The sequence below is a fragment of the Aphelocoma coerulescens genome, chromosome 3, assembly GCF_041296385.1.
Source record: "Aphelocoma coerulescens isolate FSJ_1873_10779 chromosome 3, UR_Acoe_1.0, whole genome shotgun sequence".
Classification (NCBI taxonomy): Eukaryota; Metazoa; Chordata; class Aves; order Passeriformes; family Corvidae; genus Aphelocoma; species Aphelocoma coerulescens.
In genome coordinates this window covers 91,752,594-91,776,032 of record NC_091016.1, presented here as the reverse complement: position 1 = coordinate 91,776,032, position 23,439 = coordinate 91,752,594, and the positions used below count along the sequence as shown (strand labels likewise).

The following is a 23,439-nucleotide window of genomic DNA, read 5'->3' as shown; positions in this document are numbered from 1 at the left end:
AGTTTGAAGGCTTATTGAATAATGGAAATTAAAGATGTGGCTTGAGGCAAATGTCTGTTTGTTTTAATTTTTGGTTTTGTGGCTGTGTTGGCTTCAGCAGCCTTAAATTCAACAGCCTGTGTCTTCTGAACACAGTCTCCCATTTCTCCAGCATACAGCTGCAGCTGGCCATGTGTCCGCAAGACAAAGTACAGATCTGGTCTGGGCTGATTGACAGTATGGAATGAGAAGACAACTGGGTTATAAGGCTACCCCTGAGGCTCAGGCATCTAACTTGAACACAATAAATTATTGGTTTATTTGCCTTGGAAAATGTTTGTCTTTGCACTGACTTAGAGTGTTCCTTTGCTTCTAATTTCGTCCTCTGAACCCCATGCATGGAACAGATGATGTATTTACATTGCATGTATGGAAGTGTCTTGGTGCATAACTAGAGGTATTGAACTGAATGTTACTTTTGTATATAAATCTTCCCAGATTGTTAATGAAGCAGCAAAATACCGTTACCGCTCTGGGGACCTGTTCAATTGTGGAAACCTCACCATTAGAGCACCCTGGGGCTGTGTGGGCCATGGTGCACTATATCACTCTCAAAGTCCAGAAGCCTTTTTTGCTCATTGTCCGGGAATAAAGGTATAGTAACTCTTACTTTATGAAGATTAATTATTTTGTTTGTTTGTTTTGTAATGGACCTGACTAGCAGTGAGTCTGGATGCAGACAGGGGAAGAAGAGTAGATGTCAGCCCATAACAAAATATCTGACTATGTTAATTAAAAGCTATTAGAAAACTTAAACTGTGCTAAGTGTTTGAGAATTTATAGCCATTATTGAAGCAATCTTTAGTAGACATAGCATTTCGTAGTTGTCTGTTTTTGCACTACAGCCATACATTTTACATAGTTTTGTGTCCAGTATAGTACAGAACCTAAAAACTAACACTTGATAGGTAGTACTTTCCTTTCTGTTTTTTTTTTTCTTTCTGCATCTGTCTTAAGTGCATTATTGAATTAATTTATATGAAATTAAATTAAATTTCACAAACTGAAACACCAGAAGTTTTGTCTGAACATGAGGAAGCACTTGGCACAGAGTGCCCAGAGAATTTGCAGAGTCTCTATTCTTGGAGGTATTCAGAGTTTGTCTGCATGTGGTTCCAGGCAACTGGATCTGGATGGCTCTGCTTGGTCAAGGGCATTGGCCCAGATGACCCTTGGGAGGTCCCTGCCAACCTCAACTGCTTGGTAATTCTCTGAGTGAGAACTTTATGCAAGCTTTCTGCCTGAGATGGTGGCATCCCTTGAAATGAAGACGCTGAGTGCTTAGGTGGATAGCTTTCCTAGAGAAGAGGGAGGGGCAGGATCTAGTAATCTCACATTAAGATAGCACTGTTTGCCAGGCTCCCAATTTTTTTTGAGTAAATTTTTGTCTGTGAACTTGTTAGCTGGCACCCAGTCCACTGAGCAATGGCTCATGGCAGATTAATGTGGAAGATTTAAGCAGAACCAGTATTAGTGTTCTAAAGACGCATTCATTGTTTATCTGCTGTTTAAACTGTTGTTTATGTGTGATTTTGGTGTCCTAAAACTTCAGATATTACTCATCTAAAGGGAGGCCATAGCCATTTCTCCTACTTGTTTTTCTCTTTACTTATATAAAACCTTGTATTATTCACATTTTATTTCATTATGATTTGAGGAATGGGATACATTTTTGTTTTTGGGTATTCTTTATGGTATTTGAGGTTCTCTTCTGAACTTGGAAGTATTTCCTGATTATAGACAAAAGCAATCTACAAAGTCTTTTGCCAGGTTATTAAATCAAATGTTTTCTGGAGCTTGTTTAAACACTAAAGTAGTTTATTATCGTATGAAAGCAAAAGATAATTTAGATGATTCAAATACTGATGCCAGGTCTAGCTAATTTCTGCTGATCTTTGTGTTAGTTTTTCACTTTCTTTCACTTTCCTTTGGGTAAAATGCTAAAATAGGTTGCTACCACTAAGAGCTGTCATCTCAGTTAAAGGTAAAGGCACATTGATTCTGTGGAACTGATGGAACAACCTACTAGTTTTTTGTGCACAGAGAAGTGTTTTAGAGTCTATCTTTTGAATATTGTTGCTTTTTGAAAGGTGTTGTTCCTTTAATATTTTTTGCAAAGCTGTTAGTTAATGCAGTTCATAATGTTTCAAGATTGCAGGTATTTTTTAATAAACCTGGCTCTTAACATAGAAATCAAGAAGTTAAAATGAGCTTGTGGTTCAGGTGCATTTTCAAATGTCCCATATCTATCTAAGTATATTTTCTCCATATTACAGGAGGAAAGGCAATGTCTTACAAGCTGAGAAGGGTAGGGTTTGATGTTTGGGAAGAGTGGCTTTCAAAACAACCCCCCTATTAAACTTTGTGAAAGGTTTTTGACTTTTTATTTTGTATTTTTCTTAAGTGGCAGGTAAGGTTTGGATTTCCCAAACCAAGGAGTTTGTACAACTGGTTATTCAGGGGAAGGACTGTGGTCATTGGTACTTAGACAAAGCTTGTTGGGGTTTGAGGACACTACTGGATGGTTGTAGCTTTTGTCCGCTGTTGTGAGGATATACATGGAAGATGTTAATATTGATTCTCTGCATTCCATTGTAAGAATATCTGCTCTCATGTTTAGAAGCTTTCTTTTTCATTTCCAGCCTAAATTTGTCCCTGACTAACTTGTATATTTGTCTGTCCTTCTCCATGCCCTTTATATCCTAAACCACTTGTACTCTCTTTAGTCTTTGTTTTGTTAGACTAAACAAAGTAACAAAGAAATATTAATATCTGGAGCTCTTTTGACATCTGTTCAATTTGTTTTCTTTTCAAAGGGTTGAAAAAATAATTAAGTATCCAGCTGAGTTTCTAGCAGTGATTTTTGCAATAGCACTAACAGTTCCTTGGTTATGTTACGATTTTTTTGTAGAACTATAGTGCGTAGTATGCTAGTCATCCTTTGAGTAGATAATAAATCCCGATCTGAATTTCTACTGCTGAGTTCTAAATTTGTAACAAAAATGTAATCCTTAAACATGTGAATTTCAGTATCTATTTTTCAGTTTGTTTTTGTCAATCATGTCCTCAGTATGAACAGGGTCTTTTTGGTATCATCCTCTGTAGTGGTAGTGACTCCCAACTTTGGAATAGTTTTCATTACCAGGCTCTGACTTAATATCATAAATGAATAAGGTAAATAAAATCTGTCCTAAAAATGGTTCCTAAGGAGCTGTACTAGTGACATTCATGGGTAATTTCCCATGTGTCTGTTACCAAATGCTTTGGTGAAATATTAATAAACTGCTTTCCCCTTGTTTGGAAAAATCACTTATCGAGTTAATTTCATGTAATAGGAGATTTAGGTTGTGTTTTCACTCTTTTATATTACTTTTATATAAATAAATGGTATTGCTCTCAAAATATATTTTGAAGCCATAGCTGTAGTTAACATGGATTTTTTTTTTTCAAACAAGTGCTAGAACTAATGTTTTCAGTGACTTCTAACTTCACAGCTATAGAAGTGTTTGCTGGTAGACTTCATGCTGCATGTTCCAGCTCTTTGAGGTCTCTGGGATGTAAATGAGTCAGTTCTTCTGATTTGAGGGAATTTGACCCTTGCATTCTATTTTCTTTTAAACTGCCATAATTGGGTAACTTTCTTCTCGTAATAGAAATTCTCTTAGATCATCCAAAGTTAACTCTTCTGTTGGCAAATGAATTATACTGTTTCCTTCCAAGTATTTGGATTACATTTGGAGGCCTTGCTTAATTTTCTTTGCTTGATAATAGTTTGAGGTATTTATTGGTTATTTATTTCCAAAACGAACAGATTTCAGTCTTTCACCGTAAGCAAAGAAAGTCAGCTTTCAATAGCTATTTCCTTTTGTAGCCTTCAAAACTTACTGGACTAAGTCTGAATACCTTCAAAGCCTGTTCTGATGAATCTTTACCCAAGCAAATGAGGATCACTCGGCTGAATTTTTTTGTTATACATCTACATTAATTTTACTAAGTTCATATATATATATATATATATATATATATACTTATGTATGTATGATTTAGATATACTTTATATGTATGTATCTATAAATCTGACTGACATTTTTCTGTTCCTTTTACTTCAACTGTTACTGTTAAGATGTTAGTTCTACCTTACCTGGGCAGAGTACCTTAGTATTTAAATCACTGTATAGAGGGGCTCTGTTAAAGCCTCATCAATGAACAAAATAAAATTCAAAATTTGGAGTGTGTTTTAATAATGTAGCACTGATGTTAATTCACTTTTTGAGAACAGCTCAATCTGTACATAGATTTATTTAAAGCAAATAATTGCTTAGTGTTGAGTATTATTGAGGAAGTTTCTAGCAGAATTGCAATTTTAAATAAACTATTTAAAAAATATTTTTACAGGTTGTTATTCCAAGGAGTCCTCTGCAGGCCAAAGGATTGCTGCTGTCATGCATAGAGGACAAAAATCCATGCATATTCTTTGAACCTAAAATACTTTACAGAGCTGCAGGTAAAGATTTGTACATTGTATTTTCCAATAAAGTAACAATGTTTGGGGTTTTTTGTACATATATGTTGATAGTCAGAGTTAAAACAATACTTTAGTAGAAATCTTGACTTGTTTGGTCTCTAGCTATGTTGTTGTTGTGGGCTGGGTTTTTAGAGGAATTGTGTAAACTGAATAAATTCTTGAAGTTTTGACTGCAAAGATAAGTGAACATTTACAGTCTCAGGTTAAAAAAATAAGTAGGAGGTATTATTCTGTATCAAATTCTGATAAAAAATTGGCAGAACTTGAACTACTTTCTTGTGGTGACTTATATACTAAAATAAGTTTCCAGATCAGTTTTTATTTTTCCAAAAGAACTGAGCCCCACCATCACCGTTTTCCCAAAGTTAAAATTTCTTTGAAATGCCTAATTTCTAAAAATCTTCAAAATCTGCCCACTTAGATTTTAACCTTATTTGAAAGGAACTGTGATTGCCAATACTTTGTTTTAGTCATAGTGAACTTTCTGGTTCAAAGTAGTTTTAACAACTCAACAACTCTCATTATGTGTAATGTATTGGAACAGTGAAAATTGACAATGATGGTGCTTGAGTTGGTTCTAAAAATTAGCTTGATACTTGTTTGGAATAGAGAAACTTGACAGAGCAGTGGAGATAGGCAGAGAAATTGTATGAGTGACTGATAAAATAGAACTGAAGCCACGACTTACCTGTAGCATTTCCCTGTCCTGTGGCTTTATATATGCGAACTATGCTTGATCCATCAATCCAGTTTATAAGTTGACTGTGTGGACTGAATTTGAGTGACAGACAAAATGTTTCTATTTTGCTTTGGACCTTTTAAGAATACTTTTCCATCAGTGCATCCATTTTGTCAGTAAATTTATCGTCTTCCTAGAGAGACAATAATAAGGGAAAAATTAGAAAGCAGGCATCAAAACTACAAAAAATTGTAATATAACTCAGGAACACATAGGATATTTACTGGTAAAACTGCTTATTTGCTTTTATATTTTCAAAAAAGACCCAGAAGTCCCATTAGCAATGTAAATTTAGAAGTGCAGCTATATTTAGTGTGGTGGGGTGTGATGTATCCATAAGGTATTGCATTCCTTAAGTTCAGTGTGTTTTGAGAACTTACTAAAATTCAGCTCTGTCCATTCATTTAGAGCAAGTAGTTTGAAAAATGAGCTTGAGTCTGAGTCCTGTTAAACAAAGAAGAAAAAATGAAGTGCCTTTAAAGCAGGCCCTTATTTCTCCTCCTTCCCCCCAGTATTTACAAGTCACAAGTACAGACTGTAGAGTTAGTAAACTACTTGCTTTCACACTGGCATCAATATCACACAGCTTTTGAGAATATAGGGAGGCTTTTGTGCTTGAGAAAATGACTTGCAAAGCAATTGCTGGATCATTTAGTGGACATAAATCAGGCTTGTGATCAAAATCTTGAGTAAAGATGTGCTGAAATAGTGGTTAATGTGATATATGTACTGTTCAGTAACCAACTACAGTGTTGCTGCTGGTAATTTCTGAAAGACTGTGATTTCCTCCTGTATGCTCATGGCTCATTTTCAGAGACTTTGCCTATATTTTTTATTTTAAAAGTTCTAAGAGCATCAGTTTAGCTGTGTAGGTTGAAATTTATAGTACATGCTAATTTGTGTCAACATGTGACAGGAATGATTATAACAGGTAATTTCCTTTATCTACATGGATATTTTATTACTTCTACAATGTAAAGTAGGAATGTTTTACTATATGGAATAGTTTTTATGTTCCTTTTATTTTCATTGTAAACCTTTCTTTGTATCATCGTTACTTTATCATCTTCACTGTCCTTTGTGGGTTGGGTCACCTTGGACTGGGGGATTACTGTTGTCTGGGAGTTTCTCCTATAAAATTGATCTCTCTTAGAGTTCATTCTTATTCTCCTGACCATAGTCAGGGTTTCTGGTAATTCCACCATAGAAACCAAGTGGCCTGGTGAGTTCAGAAATGGACCAGGGTCATCATGCTTGATAAGATCAAGAGGCAGCAGCAATAAGACACAAGCCTGGTAAAGAAGAGTAAGACAAATAGTGGAAAGAAGGGTTTTAAAAATGTGACTGCCTTGTGTTTCATAGAGAAAATTTTTACAATACCCCATGTGAGTGTGTCGATTCTAGCAGGAGAAGGAAAATCATACAGATTCAGAAATTGACTTAGACAGTAAGCTTGAACTATGTCTGTATTTATTGTTTCTTTTGACTAGTGTCTCGAAACAGTACAGGGTCTTCTGAAGGCTGGGAACATGCATGCTTTCCAAAACAAGAACACAAAATGGTGTCAGTTTCACTCTATTACTTAATTTATCTTTTTTGTTCCTTTTTACCATGGTATAAAACTTCACCTAAGATTTGGGATCTCACTGTTCCAGACAAAAATAGTTTTCTTTGTTTCCATGATGATGCCTCAGTCATTGAATAATGAAACCTACCATAGCTTTTTTTTTTTTCTGTAGCTTCATGTGAGTAGACATGTTTGTTCAGAGAGCTTTGTGACTGATGTTACAGTGGGTGTGTAAGGACTTAGTTGAAAAATTAAGGTGGTTAGGATGTTAAAATTAAGGATGTTAATGGGAAGGAAGATTTTCTATCTGTAAAATTAATGTAGACTTTTGAGCCTTATAATTTTCCTCTAATGGAGCTTGCTTTCTTCCTATGAGATCTCGAAATATTTTTCCATGATATTTTGTTCAGTGTTGTTAACATAGTTGAAATTATGGCTGAAAAGAAACTGTGGGTTGGATGATCTTTAAAACACAGGATATCTGTCCTTATTTGGGTGGCCTGAAGCTAATAATGCTTTGTTTAAAACAAACAAGCAAAAAATCAAACTAAAATAATGACAAAAATCCCACACTCCACCCACCAAAAATTTATGCCCATTGCTTCTGCTGCAAAGTGTTGCTATTATTGTTGGAATTCTAGCTTAGAATGTATAACCTGAAGTTGCTTCTTGAGAATGTTAAGCAGGATGCCAGGTCATTGGTTTTTTGTGGAAGTTTTTGTGCAGAACCAACGTCGTGATTTTGCATCTGATACATACCTCCAAGGAGCTATACAGGCCCACTAACTGCTTTCAAGTTTATTGGTTGTTTTTGTTCAGGAAGTTGTTTTTGTTTGTTTGTTTATTTTGCTTGCTTTGATGACAGGGCAGTTCTGCAACATTCAAGCATCGATTTCTTTTCGTAACAGTAAAGAAACTGTACAAAAATAAGAAGAATCTTGATAAGTGTTTTCAAATGTAGGTCTGGTCTCCAAGGTAAATCAGAGCTGTAGCATAAAGTATTTCAGTGTAGCTATCACATGGAAAATGAGATTGCTGTTTTTTAAAAATAATGTGTTTAGTTCAATTTCTTCCCAAATGAACACAGATTTTCCTAGTCAAATATGTTGTATGCTTATTCAGAAATGGGGTAAAACTAACCACACTATTTAATGAACATTAATTCCTGTAGGAATATTTGCTACCCAAACATGCCTTTGCCCACACAAGATACAAGAGTAAAATTAGGCCTTAAGTCTTTGCTTTAGTCATCCCTGTGGATCCCAGGTGGATGTTTAAGTAGCACTGCCTTAAGTTCACCACATTCATACTGTGATGAACCAAGAAGAAAAAGCAAATTCTGAAGTGAAGGACAAATCTGCAGGAACTTTTTGGAAATGTTTTCCAGTTCATTCAAAAAATATGCACACCTTAAATATCCAAGAACCCTAGTAACACCAAAAGGAGGGAGCAGACTTCAAGCTAAGGTTACAGAATCATAAAATAGTTTGGGTTGGAGGTGACCTTTAAAGGCCATGTGGTCCAAGCTCCCTGCAATGAGCAGGGACATCTTCAACTAAATCAGGTTGTTTGGAACCTCATCCAACCAGACCTTGAATGTTTCCAGGGATAGAGCATCTATAGCTTTTGTTGGCAACCTGTTCCAGTGTTTCACCACCATCACAGTAAAAAACTCTTATATCTAATCTAAACTGACCTTATAAGCCTCCTTTTAATACTGAAAGGCCACAGTAAGTCCTCCCTAGAGCTTTCTCTTCTCCAGGCTGAAAAATCCCAGCTCTCTCAGTCTGTCTTAATAGGAGAGATGTTTCATCCCTCTGGTGATCTTCATGGTTCTCCTCTGGACCCACACCACTATCTCCATGTCTTTCCTGTGTAGACAACCGCAGAGCTGGACCTTAAAGTTTGCTGGGTATCTGTTAACAGTAAATTTTAGAAGTTACAGAAGAGAACTATTTTGTTTGAATGAAATAGAATTGGTAAGTTTCATTTTCTGCGTTAGCTCTGGTGTGCAAGCAATTTGAGATAGTCCCCATATACAGATACATGATTTCATGTATGGGTATATATGTTATCTATGTGAATATATTTGTAGATACATATGTATGTAAGACATATATCAGAAAGCAGTAGCTAGATGGGAAGAGAAAAGAAGTATGCTTGCCATGCATAGCTGTAGCTAGTAATTGCAGATTTGTACTTCCCTCGCTGTGAAGCAGGATAATGCTTTTGCATCTGTGGCTCAGCCCACAGGCCTGTTTCTCTACCCAGTCACCCACTTTGCTAGCAGTTTGTTTAGCAGAGGACTTGCTGTTCCTTGCTGTACCTGGGCTCTTTGAAGTGCTCATCCTTAATCTTTGTTTACTTCCTTGAACTGTTATGGCAGTGCCACCATGAACTTGGTTGTACATATGTGGAGTGGGAATTACAGTGATTCTCCCCCCGGATGGCTCTTTATCTTTCAAAAATTTTGAGTGGAGGATTTTAGCCAGTCTAGGAGCTCTGTGTGTTTCCCACAGGACATAGAACAGCTTTTTATGACCCTGCAGTCCCTCCTGGTAGGTGGTGTTCAGGCCACATATTATTCCCACGCCAGCAGCTGGTTCCAAGACCCCTGCTTGCTCCTGTTGTTCACACCACAAGCCCAGGGTTTCTGCACACTGGTTTGTCCCCACTTGCTGGCCCCATGTCTTGTTCTTTCATACTTGTGTAAACAGCAGCTGGTACTTAGTCCTTGCAGCACACAGCCCTTGCACTGGACAGGATTTCCAAGGAAGCTGGGACTGAATACCATGATGAGGCACAAGGCTCAGTCAGACAAACATGCTGACCAGCCCTGATAGGCTCCTCCTATTGTAACCCTTTCTGTTTCTTCCCCACTTTGCTCCTCACCAACCCCCTTCACCTTTGTGTGGCCTCATCAGCTGGTGTAGTTCCAGGCACCCTGCTCCAGCACCCTGGACCCTTGGGTTTGTGTGCTTACCAGTTGCAAATTCCTGGATATGCCCATCATTTCTTATAGCCCTTCCCTGAGTGTTCCTGACAAGGTTTGTTTCTTTTCTTAGTTATGTTTGTCTTCAGGTTTGTGTCTCCGTATTTTGATCATAGCTTCTCCTTTTTCTTTATCATCCCATCAGATAATTTTACTGGAAGGAATACTCCCATATTTCCCATACCCTTATCAATAAGTGGGACTGAGCATGTTTGGTTCTTGTAACTGCCACCCTCAACCTTTGTGGTAACGTTTGTGTCCCTGTGTGTTGTTTTTTGTGGCTTTTCCATCTTTCTATTATCCCATTTTGCATTGTAAAGATTCTTGTCTAGACACCCTTCAAGGACCAGATGCTGTCTTCTTTCACATAACCATACAAGTGTTTATCAGAAGTTTCCCCTTTCCTTTCCAGCCTTGTATTTTTCTAGCCACTTGTTATTTAAAGAAATCATTACAGAAAGACACTGATATTTTTTGTTAATTTCCCTTCAATAATATTAGGAAGGAGCAAAGAAATGTAAGCCTTTCTGAGTAAAAATCCGTAGTTAAATATGCAAGTACACGTGCAAAGAAGAATTCTGTTGCTATTTAACTTACGAGATCATAATGTTATTCCAAGTGCCATAGTGACATCCCCCTAAATGTTGGAGATACTAAGAAAATATCTGAATTAAAAAGGAAAAGGAGGCTTTGATTTATAAAAAGTGTTAACAGCCTGTGCAGTGTCAAGGGCACATAATGGTTATGAATCAGAGGAGAAGATGAGTCACCTTGACATTATCGGGTTTAGACATCTTGTGGAGAACCTACTCTGATGTTTTTTGACCTTTTCAGTTTCATTTAATTGTACTATATATGACACTGGTGGTGTAGCAATAAATACGACTTGCATCAGTGGTTGTTATAGAGACAAGGCAGGTAAGATGAGAAAACATGTGTTTTCTTTCTGCTGTTCAGACTGCTCTTTTAGAAAATGCAGCAGATGTTGTAACCTCTTCAAATTAACTTGTCATGGCCCTTTTTCACTGATAATTACAATTTTTTGCTAATTGATGTATTTGAAATCTGTATTTGAAACATTTGATTTAAAATACTTTATTTCTTCAGTAATAGACAAATAGGCTGCTTTGTATATAAACACTGTTATCCTGAATTAGATAATTATTATGAAAGAATATTAACAGAATAATTTCATATGCTATTTTTCATCTTTATTAGTTGGGAGAGGAGTTTTTGCAAAGGCAATCAAGAAAAATCCTTCCAAATTGGACTTTCCTATAAATTTTTGACAAGCTGAATTTTCCATTTAAAATTGACAGGTATTATAGATGAGCTCATTTAATGGGCATTTTGTTGCAGAATTGTTTAGCTATAGTAAGTAATTAGTTAATTTGTGTAATTGTGTCTTATATTTCATTTCCCTAAGTGGATAAAACCATGGCACAGAGAAAAGGCATTTATTTGTCATGTACACCTTCCAGTTCTTCCTCTGGCTCATCCCACTCCTTTCAAAACTTTCTCATTCATGTCAGTAACCTGGGTTTTCACTCGAAGGTCCTGTGGTATCTTTTTAAGTTTCTTGTTCTCCAGGTTTCATGTAGGTGACCATTTCATGACAAAGACACTTATGCAATGCCAATTAGTGTAGTTCTGGGTTTCATTATCTCTCAGAATCTCTTTCTGTTGCCTGAGAGTTGTACAATGTGCAGAATCCATAGAAACCTGGTCTGCCACTAATGTGCAGTGAGCAAAGGCTGAATGTGCCTTTCTTCCCTTTCCTTTCCAGCCCTATGTTTTTCTAGCCACTTGTTATTAAAAGAAATCGTTACAGAAAAACACTGATATTTTAGTACATTAAAAATTGTTTGCAAAGAGATCTGACTTTGTGCTATGTTTAAAAGCACCTCGTGTTTAAAATACATGTTAAACATTTCCTTGATTAAATGGATATGTGTTGTTGAATTATGCTGAAAAAGAATTTGTTGTTAGGTTTTTAGGAAGAATGATTTAGTTAATATGTATGTCTCTTCTGTGCCTGTTCAGGTGAAGTGAGATATCTCTAATCTAAGCACAGGCAGAAACATTCTTTACTGTGAGGATGATCAAACATAGGCACAGGTTGCCAAGATGTGGAGTCTCTGACCATGGAAGTGCTCAGAACTTGACTGGACAAGGCCTTGAATGACCGGCTCTGAGCTGGGGGCTTGGATGAGGTGATCTCCAGAGGTCACTTCCTACCTCAGCTATTCTGTGATTCTGTGATATATGTGGTATTTATATATCGTTATCAACAAGGAAAAAAAAATTATCTGCTTTAATTGAAATTATTTGCTACTTCATTTATTGAGGTTATGTTTGGAACTTGTAAGCTAGGAAAAAACCTAGGTCATTCTACTTGTTTTGGATCTACCATAACAATGAAGGAAAAATACAAACCACTTTACCACTGGTACCACTCACGGAGATTCTGTATTGTAACTTCAAGAAGCAATTTTGTTCAGCAGGAACTCAATAAGTATTTTATGAGCTATGAAATAAGTTAACAAAAAAAGGCAGAGTGTTTTCCTTATAAATGGTTTCTGTGTATTTAGAAAAAATAAGATTTTTTTTTTCTACTATCACTAGAATATCTTTTAAGAAGAATTATTTGACTTGCTGGTGCATAGACAAGTTCATCTTTAGATCAAAACCAGTATTTCTTTTAAAATATGATATATGGATGTCTTTTATCATTGATTTAGTTGTTAAACCAATGTATAGTGCATGGGAGCACTGATTCAAAACTAGCATAACTGACCTAACATTTTTCCATCTGAAAACTAGTAAATGAGCCTTGAATGGAATTACCTTAGATGTCTTAGGACAAGACAAGATGACTAATTATTGCCTACTCTCTCGAATTCTGGTGTATTTTTGGTGAATAGATAACATTTTTTTAAAGGAAAAATACTTAGATTTATTTAAAACCGCTATAATCAGAAGTTCTTCCTGACACTTCCAGTGTAGGTTCTGAAAACTTTTTACCTCAATTTAAACATAAAACTGTAGAGCATCACACTTGGAGCATCAGGAGGATGCTGGCACAGCTGTTCCTTCTTGTCTGAGTATTAAAGTGTAATTTCAAGACTCCTCTGATGATTACTAGAATAATCAAAAATTCTAATCAATTAGTGGTTACTTGAGATTTTTTTTATCAACTGTAGCAGTATCCATCTCCAAATCTGATGCTGGTATTTTGACTTGATGTACACCGGAACTTATTGCTATCTTTTGCATGTGCATATATGCATCATCTTGTTGTGTTGCATAGAACATAAATTAAACTCTACACTGAACATTATTTTAAACAGTGTAATTAAAAATAATTTGAATTGCAGCTAAACATTTGAAATGAATGATAATACTCAGTTATTTTGGCCTAATGCTAATAGGATCACACAGTTGTTAGGGTTGGAAGAAACCTCTGGAGATCATCCAGTCCCACTCCCATGCCAAGGCAGGGTCACCTAGAGCAGGTTATGCAGGAATGTGTCCAGGTGGGTTTTGAATTTCTCTCGAGAGGGAGACCCTACAACCTCACTGGACAGGCTGTTCCAGTGGCCTGCCACCCTCAACGTAAGGAAGTTCTTCCTTATGTTAAGGTGAAGCTTCTTGTGTTTTAGTTTATGGTCATCCTGTCGCTGAGCACCAGTAACATACTCAGTGTGATTTTGGTCTATTATTTTAGATGGCTTTAACATGAAAGAAAAATTTTAATGTATGTTTTTATAGGATAATATTGACTAATAAAGGAATCTAATGCTTATTTTCTCCTGTTTTCTCTTTATTCAGTGGAACAAGTTCCTGTAGAGCCCTACAACATTCCACTGTCTCAAGCCGAGGTGCTGCAGACAGGCAGTGATGTGACAATGGTTGCTTGGGGCACTCAGGTCAGTAACTCTCTTAACAAGCTATTTCTCACCCATCAAAGCCTAGCATTCAAGCTCAAGTGCAGGCATTAAAATGTGTCTTCCATCACTATATGCTTGAATGAATGTTTGTCAGTGTTTATATTTCTGTGAAACCTGCTTTTTATTGTGGAAGTTTTTACTCATTTTTGATGGAAGATGACTCTGGAAATGTAGAAGAGGTACCTGTGCAGCAGGTTAATGATTTTTCTATGATTATGGAAATGATAGGTTTAAGAATGGGACAGTGAGATTTAACTCTGAGGAAGGCAGTGGGAAAGAAAAGTTCAAAATAGTCTGCTGAAAGAAAAGTATACATCTTCACTGAATGATTTAAGGAAGTGTAATCTGGGGTTCCCTTTATACAGAAAGTTAAAAATCCACCGAACATTTAATACAAGTAGGGATTGATATAGTTTTGTTCTAACAGTTGCATTCTAAGCTGTTCAAAAACATAATTGGCAACTTTCCCCCCACTGCCAAAATAAGATCTGCAAATATTGAAAAAGCTGTTAAGAAAATACATCTTCATTGTCCAGAATTATAGAAAAGAAATTTGAGTCTAGTTTTGACTTGTCAGAAGTTACTATTTCCTTGGGCTAGATGAATCTGAGAAGCTTTTAGAGGAGAGAGTATTACAACTTTCATGACAAAGAGTATTGAACTGATCTCTGGGTTTGTGCCTTTTTGTCGTTGTTGTTGTTGGGTTTGTTTGTTTTGTTTCATTTGAAATTTCTAATCTTCAGTGCTTGTCTGTGGTAGTTTCCTTGTTTTCAGACTACTTGATCTCCTTCATATCTGTGGTTATTCCTAGTAGTTTCTGATACTTTGCACTGCTGTTTAACGATGGACTTCTTAAATATCTTTACTTGTACGTGTTTTTCTCCAGCAGATATTGATAAAGTAATTGACTTGAAAAGTAATGGCTTAGAAGCTGTCTATGAGGATTTAATAATATCCTGAATTTACTCAGTAGGCAGTAGTGCAGAGAGGACTTGGAGTGACATGCTTCAAAAAAATGATGTGTTCTGGTGCTTGGAAAAATTTAAGACAGACTTTTCTTTTGGTGTGACTAAAAGTAGGACAGATGTGCAGACCTAATCCAGATTTAGGATCTGACCAAACCATGGGTGTGGCTGTGCCATACAGCATGGGGACAGATGTTTCACAGATATGCAGTAAATCCAGTGTGTTGGATTGTCACTGGAGGTGACAGGGTTCTGCAGATCAAATACGTTCAGTGAGTTTGTGCTGAGGATGTATTCAGGTGAAATACATAAACTTGGAGTTTGAGTGCTAATTGTGCTACCAATCCAGAATTTACTGTCAATAGGCAGAGGGCTTGCACGGACTCACTGGTAACTTCTCTTATGGTTTTGGACATGAGGTAGTTGCTTGGCAGCTGCTGCTCTGGTGGGGTTCCCTGATGCTAGTTGTCCTGGGTGGTGCTCATGAAGGGCAGCAAAGGCTTTTAGTTCATCTCCAGTTGTGCTCAGTCTTTTATTGTCATTAACTAATCTGTTTATTGTCATTAACTAATCCATATCCCCTGTGAGCTAGGTAAATGTTTTCATTTGTACAGAGAAACAGCAAAAACATCCATCCTATGTGCCATGTTGAAAATTCTCAAACATTCTTATTACAGCCACAGGTGTATTAGAAGTTTAAACAAAAACACTGCAAGCTATATTTTCTTTCTGTTATTGCAGTACTTCTATTGATATCCCTTGTAAAATAGTCCTTTTGCATTTAACTGTTCATATAGGTATGATGTAGTTTGTGTTTAAATCCTTAATCATCTTATTTCAGTATAGAATTTATGCCTGTCTAGGATTTATTAATGCCCTCTAACCTTCAGGCAAGTGACACTGCCTGACCATATTACTGTCCATATTACTAAATTCTGTTGCCTTCAAGATGAAGATGACCTCATCCAAGCTGATTATTTGGGATGGTCCTTGGCTTCAACCCTTACCTATGCCTAGAAGTTGCTTGATGGAGGTCATCCGCCACAGTCCAAACCTGTATTGTGAAATGTTCTAACAATAAAGAGAGCATCAGAGTTTTTTGGCAACATCATATCGAGAAATTTTTTTACCCTCATATCTCATGAGCAGATGCTTCTTGCTGAGATATTTGTGGGGGATAATCTGAGTTGTAACAGTTGTTATTTTCCATGTTGGAGCATTTGCTAGCAAATGCTTGTTTTAGGGAAGCCAATGCTTGAAATACATTTTGCTGAGAAGTGTTTCATAGCCTACTGTCAAGATACAGTTTTGAATGTATATAGTATTGCTTTCTTTTCTGTTCTTAGCATAATATACCTTGTGGAAAGGATGGTAATAGATGTGGATTGTTTTATATCTACTGTGATGCAGTTACATATACTACTAAATAGATTCCTTGACTGATGGATAGGGAATAATCTGTATTCCAGTTCAGTGATAGCCACTTGCTAGAGGGGAATACTTTTTTGTTTTAATAAAATGTTAATTGTAGTAACCAGCTAATACAACATTTGTAATGTTGGTGTTAAACTGTATATTGGAAGACCAGTAAATGGTTATAATATCGTGCTACTGCTATATGCTTTGATTGTGGGCTCAGGACTGGATATTTACAGGTAACTTTTTATGTGATGCTTACTTTCCTAGCTGTTCATAAGATAATGCTTTGGAGATGATCACTTGGTTATGTTTCACTTTCAGTAAGTTGTAGCAAGTGTAGTTACTGGGACTACTAGAACTGTTTCTTGGCTTTTTGGCTAAGATCAGGTGTAGTGCAGTGTAGTATTTCTGAATGTATGTAATGCTGCTTTGCAGAATTGTGTGGGACTGCTACATCAAAGTACTTGACTGTGATGTATTTGGGTATTAGCTTAGTTACAGTCCTAACAAAAAACTTATAAAACACATTCAAACTGATTACAAATAGTGAGGACTGATACTGTTCACTGAAAGACACTTCTCTAGAAGGAAAATTTTGTTCTCAGTGATTCTCCAGTGAATTTAGTTTTTGGAGTGGAGTTAAAATACTAGGAATAATTAGGTAGTAAATAAGAAGAATGAACTGAATACTAAATGGTTATTACTGAATAGAAGGGTCTGTGTTCAACATGCAGGTGATATGTTAAATCACTGATTGTATTGTATATGTGTAATTTAGAACAATTTATGTAATTTGGATGATTTGGCGATAACATTGCTTTTTCAGGTGCATGTGATCAAAGAGGTGGCAACAATGGCTCAAGAAAAGCTTGGTGTGTCCTGTGAAGTTATTGATCTGAGGACCATCTTACCTTGGGATACAGAGACTGTTTGCAAGGTAAGGAAATGATGCATATTAATTTAAAAACAACCTCAGTTTTTTTAAAGACCTAGATTTTTTGCTTTCTTTTGTATATATTGTTCTGTATTTTTTGTTTCATATCATAAATTCAGAGTACATGCAGCCTGCATGGACCAAACATTTGCTTTAGCATTAAAAGAGAATTATGTTTCAGGCTTCAAAATACTGTCAGAATACACGTTCTTTACTTTGAAGCAGAGGGCACAATTTAATCAGACTTCTGCCTGAAAATTGCTTTTCCATGATTTCTGACTTTTCGTCTCATCTTTGTTGTCCTTGGGTCTGAAGAGATCTGGTGAAATCTTTATCTTTTTTTCTTGCTGTTTTAGGTTAAGATCTTCATCTAGTTTTAGGTCTGCTGTAATGTGCCTAAGTGCTGTTTATCTGTATTTTTAGAAATAAATGTTTTGCTTTAAGGTATATGAATTTTTGGGTTGGGTAGAAAAAGCAGCATTTACTCAGACTACCTAGTTTGAAATTCATGGGTACTGGAAAGTCCTTTTCTTCTTTGTGGAAATCTCTGATGTTGCTAACAGAACACTTGCTGCTTCTGCCAGAGCTGAGAGTTTCCTTAAGCTGGCAAATCTACAGTCCTGCAGGACCATGGCTAACAACTCCTTGGGTCCTAATTCAAGCTAGGTACACTCACTCATTTTATGTTGCTGAACAAATCACTCGGAAGACTGGAAGATGTCTGCAGCTTTCTTAGCTCAGGCCTGGTAACTGTAGTGCACTGACTTAACCACAGGGATGAGAACAGCCATGGGCTTGCAGAAAGGTATGTGATTCCAACCAATACTTTCTCTGCTTGCAGTTTCTAATTTAAAGCAATATGGTGTATATCTACAGCTAACTCAGATGGTACAGATGTTTAAATAGGGCAGAACAGGCGCGTACCTGACTCTGTCTATATACTTGGAATATCTTAGTTGTGTAGACAAGGGTTTAGTCATTCAGTGTTTGCTCAATAAGGGCCTTGCTTCTGGTCAGGTAACATATAAACACATTAAGTATGATAAAGGGAAAGATGTGCCATTGATCTGCTACGCTATGGCAAAGCTTGTATTTCTCCTCAGTTTTATTTATCGGAGGGACTGCCAGTGGGATGGGATGGAATAGATTATGGGAGGAAAGATCCATGTTGTGCATCTGCTGTTGGCAGTGTTCTGCTGTCTGGTTGTGGATGTGTTACAAATTGTGTACTTATATGTGTAGCTATGAGTTGCCTCATAAACTTTATCTTCTTGGTTGAAGTGTTTTCATTCTTTGTTTGAAGTGTATTTCTTGTGACTTGGATGTGCTTTCTAGCTGTAAAAAATGAAATGTGTTGAGTAGCTGTCATCAATATGAAATGAAACTTTGGCCATAATAAATCCTTTACAATCTCTTCTGAACAAGCAAAAGGATTCTTTTTTTTTTAGTTAATTTCTTCCCCTCCTTTGAAGATTTGATCTGTCATTCTTTGAAAACAAAGTATGTCTTTGAAAGAGCAGTTAAGTCTATTTTTTTGGGTTGGACCTGCACTGAAATGCCATCAGGAAAAAACGTAGCTGTGCATAGGAAGTGCAGAGCTTTAGTTGTACAATATTTTGCAAATATGTTGTTTAAATTTGGAGAATCTGTGAAGATTTTCAGATCATGTTCTGTCCTGAACATCTTTTAAAGTATTGTGGCATAAATAAAAATATCATAGAATGGTTTGGGTCCTAAAGGATTTTAAAGATCATATAGTTTCAACTCCCCTGCCTTAGATAAGGACATCTTCCATTAGATCAGGTTGCTCAGAGTCCCATCCAAGCTGGCCTTGAACACTTCCAGAGATAGGGCATCCACAGCTTCTCTGGGCAACTTTTTCTCTGCCTCACTGCCCTTACAGTGAAGATTTTTTTTTTCTAATATCTGATCTAAACCTACTCTGTTTGAAACTATACCCCCTTGTCCAGTCACTGCATGCTCTTGTAAAAAGTCTCTTTCCATCTTTGTTGTAGGCTCCTTTCAGGTACAGGAAGGCTGCATTAGGTCATGCTGAATCCTTCTCTTTTCCAGACTGAACAATCCCAATTCTTAGTGTTTCCTTGTAGGAGAGGTTCTCCACCTCTCTAAAAGATGGAACATATGGATCTGTTGCTTTAAATCTGTTAATAAGTTTACTATTAAGAATTAAGAGAGTAATTTCAAAAGAAGTATAGTGCCTGTTGGCTAGGCAGTTCAGCTATTTATTATAATAAATACCAAATAATGAATGTTTTTAGTTAGCATTGCTGTTATGTTAATTTGGCTGTATTCTGGCTGGTCTGATGGGAGAAAAGTTAAATTCTCTTCTTCTGTAGATATTGTCTGTTTTGCTCAGCTGCAAATAATTAGTGGTTTGCATTTGTGCATTAGGTGGTTGCATTATGTAACCCTGAAACTTTTTAAATTTAATTTGCATCCTGTACAGCTTTTAAGGTAATTGCCAATGTAAACAGAAGGACGGAAATTACACTTCTAGCTGCTTGCTGTAGCTTTATCTCAAGAGGAACTGAACTGCTTGTGGCAACTGTTGCAGTTGGTAGTGGCTTACAGCATCACTTTGGGTGATGGGACTTATTATTCCCTTCCTGAGATGCCAGTGTCAAGGTCCAGAAGAGCAGTAGGAAAGTTGGCCATTCCAGAGAAAGTCCTCAGCTGGTCATTGGTCTGTTTATGTTTTCTCTGTGGGCTCTTAAATGATAATGGAATTGCTTTTATTCCAGTCCAACCAATAAGCAAGTTATCAGCTCTTGGAGGCTGCCCTTTGCCTCAGACTATTACTTGTGTCAGCACTCATAAACATCAGGCCAGCTTTTTGTTTTTCCTTGTCTCACATGTATGTTTGAAATGTGTCCATTGTCTCTTTGTCCTGTTGGATGCAGATGATGGTGCATGTAATACATCATAACCTTACTGCTCTTCTGCTGGTGCTGGGATGCATGGTCCGTGGCTTAGGGGAGTCTGTGTGGTGTTGGAGACCAGGACTTTGGGTTTTGCTGTAAAAACACATCCCTCAGTTTTACTGCTAGAAGTGTTTTCCTTTGTGATCAGTAAAGGGTGTCATTTTAGTCTTACTTAGCTGGAAAGATATTCGACTTTAATTTGACATCTGTGGTGTAGGCATGAAGAGGGATGGACTGAAATTGTTAGTGCTTTGGAGATGAGCAATAATATGTCAAAATTTTCACTGCAAATCTAACTCCTTAGTCTGCTTTCTGTAGCTTTTCTGTAGAGCAAATTATGTCATCAAAAGGCATATTTCCTAGAACTATGAGAAGTTGTACTTCACAGCTGCCACCAGAGGCCTCTTCTAGTCAAGTTAAGCATCTGTTCTGACTTTGCATTGCTCCTATGAGCATGTTTATGAATATATAGCTTTGAGGGAAATATAAAGAATAAATATAGTGAGCATGAAAAAAAAAAAAGTCTAATTTTACTGATATTTTCTTTGCATTTTGAAGATTTTGAGATTATGCTTGGTTTTGAAATAGGTTAGCATTTGTCATCTGCATGTGGAGACGAGGTTGCACCTGCCTGGAGCAGACTACCATGGACTTCAAATGGATCCCAGCAGTAATTGAAACTTTTTTTGGTACAATTTGTGGAAACGTGGGTCAACATGCAAACGGGGGCTGGATTTTTCTTTTGTCAATCTTCAGATGTCTAAGAAGGAGAAATGAAGTTTGACCTAGTTACAGGAGCTCATAGAGAGAGCTCATTGTAAAGAAAGGATATTTCCTAAGGGTCATTCTTCAGAACTGCTTCAGCAGTGTGTTTTTTTATGAGATAAATTGGCCTCTGGAAATACCATGGTTTAAAAGTTTGGTCTTTTTAAAAGTAAGTTAGGGAAACCCTAGTTTTCCTAGAGTAAAGTTAGGTGAGACAAATTGAACTCTTAATTTTGTAGCTGTGAGATGACACCTGCTGCTGACATAAAGATCCTAAGTAGTTGGCCTGTTTAAAAAACATATCTGACATATTTTTACTAGGATAAAAGCAAAGAATCTATGAGTGTATGTGTTTTATATACATTTCTATACATTAAAATGCATGCTGATCTGTAGTCTTTCTAAGGTCTTTCACAAGAAAAATTGAGTAGATTGTACCGGTTGTACATGCACAGAGCTCCAGTGTATTGCTTCTGAATGAGACACGAAACAAAAGCAAACATGCTTTTTCCCTAGAGGGTTGAAAGTAAACCCAACATCAACTCCCAATATGTAGTTGTATAAATCAGCTTCAAAAGTTTTGTTTTTATGTGTTGGAAAAGTGACACAAACTTGTTTAAAGAGTATGTGCTGCCTTTGCTGCTTCCTTAGGAAGTGTAATAGCAAAGGCCTTCCTTAGATTGCAAGCGTGTTGTCTGTGTATACATTTTCAGTGTCATTGTGGTCAGTGAGAAATTTGCTAGGTCTCTTGTTTACTTTGACAATCTTCACTGATTTCTGACTAAAACTCTTTTTTATTCACTAGGACTGGTATATAAGTGGTACAGCAGTTCTAATTCAAAGAGAGATGAGCTAGCTGTCCATAGAGTTGATTTTTTTTTTTTTTTTGAGGGAGAGAATGCATTCCCTGTGCTTATTCTAACATCAGCATCCTCCATCTGTGGTTTTTTTTATGTATGAGTGGACTGGGATCAGGAGTGATTTTTCGCCATTTTACCTTCACCTGTAAACAGGAATGCATGAAATGAATGTGTTTCTCAACATAACCCTGTTGACAGAGAAACCTCTGCCTTGAATGCTCTGCTGACTCCCCAGCTGTTGCATGTGCATGCAGACATCTGCTTTTAGTGCAGGCACAGCAAAGATGTCAGTTCCTAATCCAGACAGGTAACACTTCCCCACTACTTGATTGTTTACCTGTGCTACTATTGAAAGAACAAGCTGCCATGAAGGATGCTGCTCAAAAAATTGAAACATGAATTATATATGAAATATCTATAAAAATGGTTTCTTTATGCACTGCAAAACTGTTTAAAAGCACTTTTTCTCCCTTTCGGAATGAAGTTTTCAAATAAAAGTTTTATTTTCTTCACTATGCTTAACAGATTTGCTTGGACATTCTGAATAGATTAGGCTGTGTGGACTTTCCTGTGTAAGAACTGCTGGGTGATGTGGTATTGATTAAAAAGCCAATGGCACACTTCCCAGTGCTTCACTGGTCACATTCAGGATAAAATTCTGTAGTTGTAGTGGGTTTTATATTGAAAAATATGCATGTGTTACTGGAGATAGGAAATCTAGCTCAGGATTTAGTACTCTTAAGGGATTGTGCAAGTTACTGTAGCTTTTTCACCCTGAATTCAGCCAAGAATGTTATTTAAATGTTGAACTGATTAGTATCACTCTGCCATTTTAATTTTGAAAGTGAAAATTTGCAAATAACATTCTTATACTTTTGTATTATTTAGAAGGCAAGTATTTGCCACACAAAATGATACCTAATTAGTCATCTTAACTGTCTGTGAATGGTTGCTACCTTAGTGCAAAGAAGTGCTGAGAAAAAGTCATTCTGAAGTTGCTTCCTTGGGGCACTATGCTGCAGTCAAGTGAAGGGGTGTTTGTAGTTCTGGGCACTCAGTGTTGCTTTGCTCCTCTCAGGAAGGGTTCTGCAGACCCCCTCATGGAGGTCAGCATAAATGCTTGTCAGGCTGCAAACACATAGGCTGCTCATTGGAAAGAGCAAGTCTGAGCAAAAGAAAAGCAGAGTTCCACAGAGGGAACCAGGGGGTAATACAGATTGGGGCAAACTCTGTGCCTGTCTTCCACTGAGGCTCTTTGATGGGAGCCTTTTTTCCAGCATGTACTAGAGCATTATCCTTAATGCACAAGTGGCATTTTTGTCAGATATGATCAGTGAATAATTTTCAGTAGTAGATCTTTCATGTCCTATACTTAATAGGCAGCATGTCCTAGCAGACCTATGGGTCTACCAGCTTGTTGCATTCCTTTAAGTTTACTTCATCTACTTGGACTGTGAATAAAAGGAAAATCAAGATCAGCAAGCCTGATGTGGGTTTTTTATGCATTAACTACACTCACCAGGCATTGAACTGTACAATTGTATCACAGGTATCCTGGGATCAGATTTATGTTTCTTGGCTATCTCTTCTTGATCTTTTGCCATTTTATGTGTTGTTCCTTGGATTTCTTATTGAATGGATCTTATACCTATAAAATGTGATTAAAATTGTACTGCTTGCATGATGACAGTTAACTTTGTCACTGTTTCCATAAGAAACTTGTGTCTTTTGGTCTTGTAGTT

The 23,439-nt window shown here is 36.8% G+C and overlaps 1 protein-coding gene across 1 annotated transcript in view; it reads left to right on the top strand.

The window, feature by feature from the left end:
- Positions 1-23,439, top strand: part of BCKDHB (branched chain keto acid dehydrogenase E1 subunit beta) — a 116,737-nt gene that overhangs the window by 23,334 nt on the left and 69,964 nt on the right. Inside the window, exons 5-8 of the mRNA XM_069011267.1 lie at positions 478-633; positions 4,435-4,543; positions 13,694-13,791; positions 17,023-17,133. Coding sequence (XP_068867368.1) covers positions 478-633; positions 4,435-4,543; positions 13,694-13,791; positions 17,023-17,133 — 474 coding nt within the window. The remainder of the gene's footprint in view (positions 1-477; positions 634-4,434; positions 4,544-13,693; positions 13,792-17,022; positions 17,134-23,439) is intronic.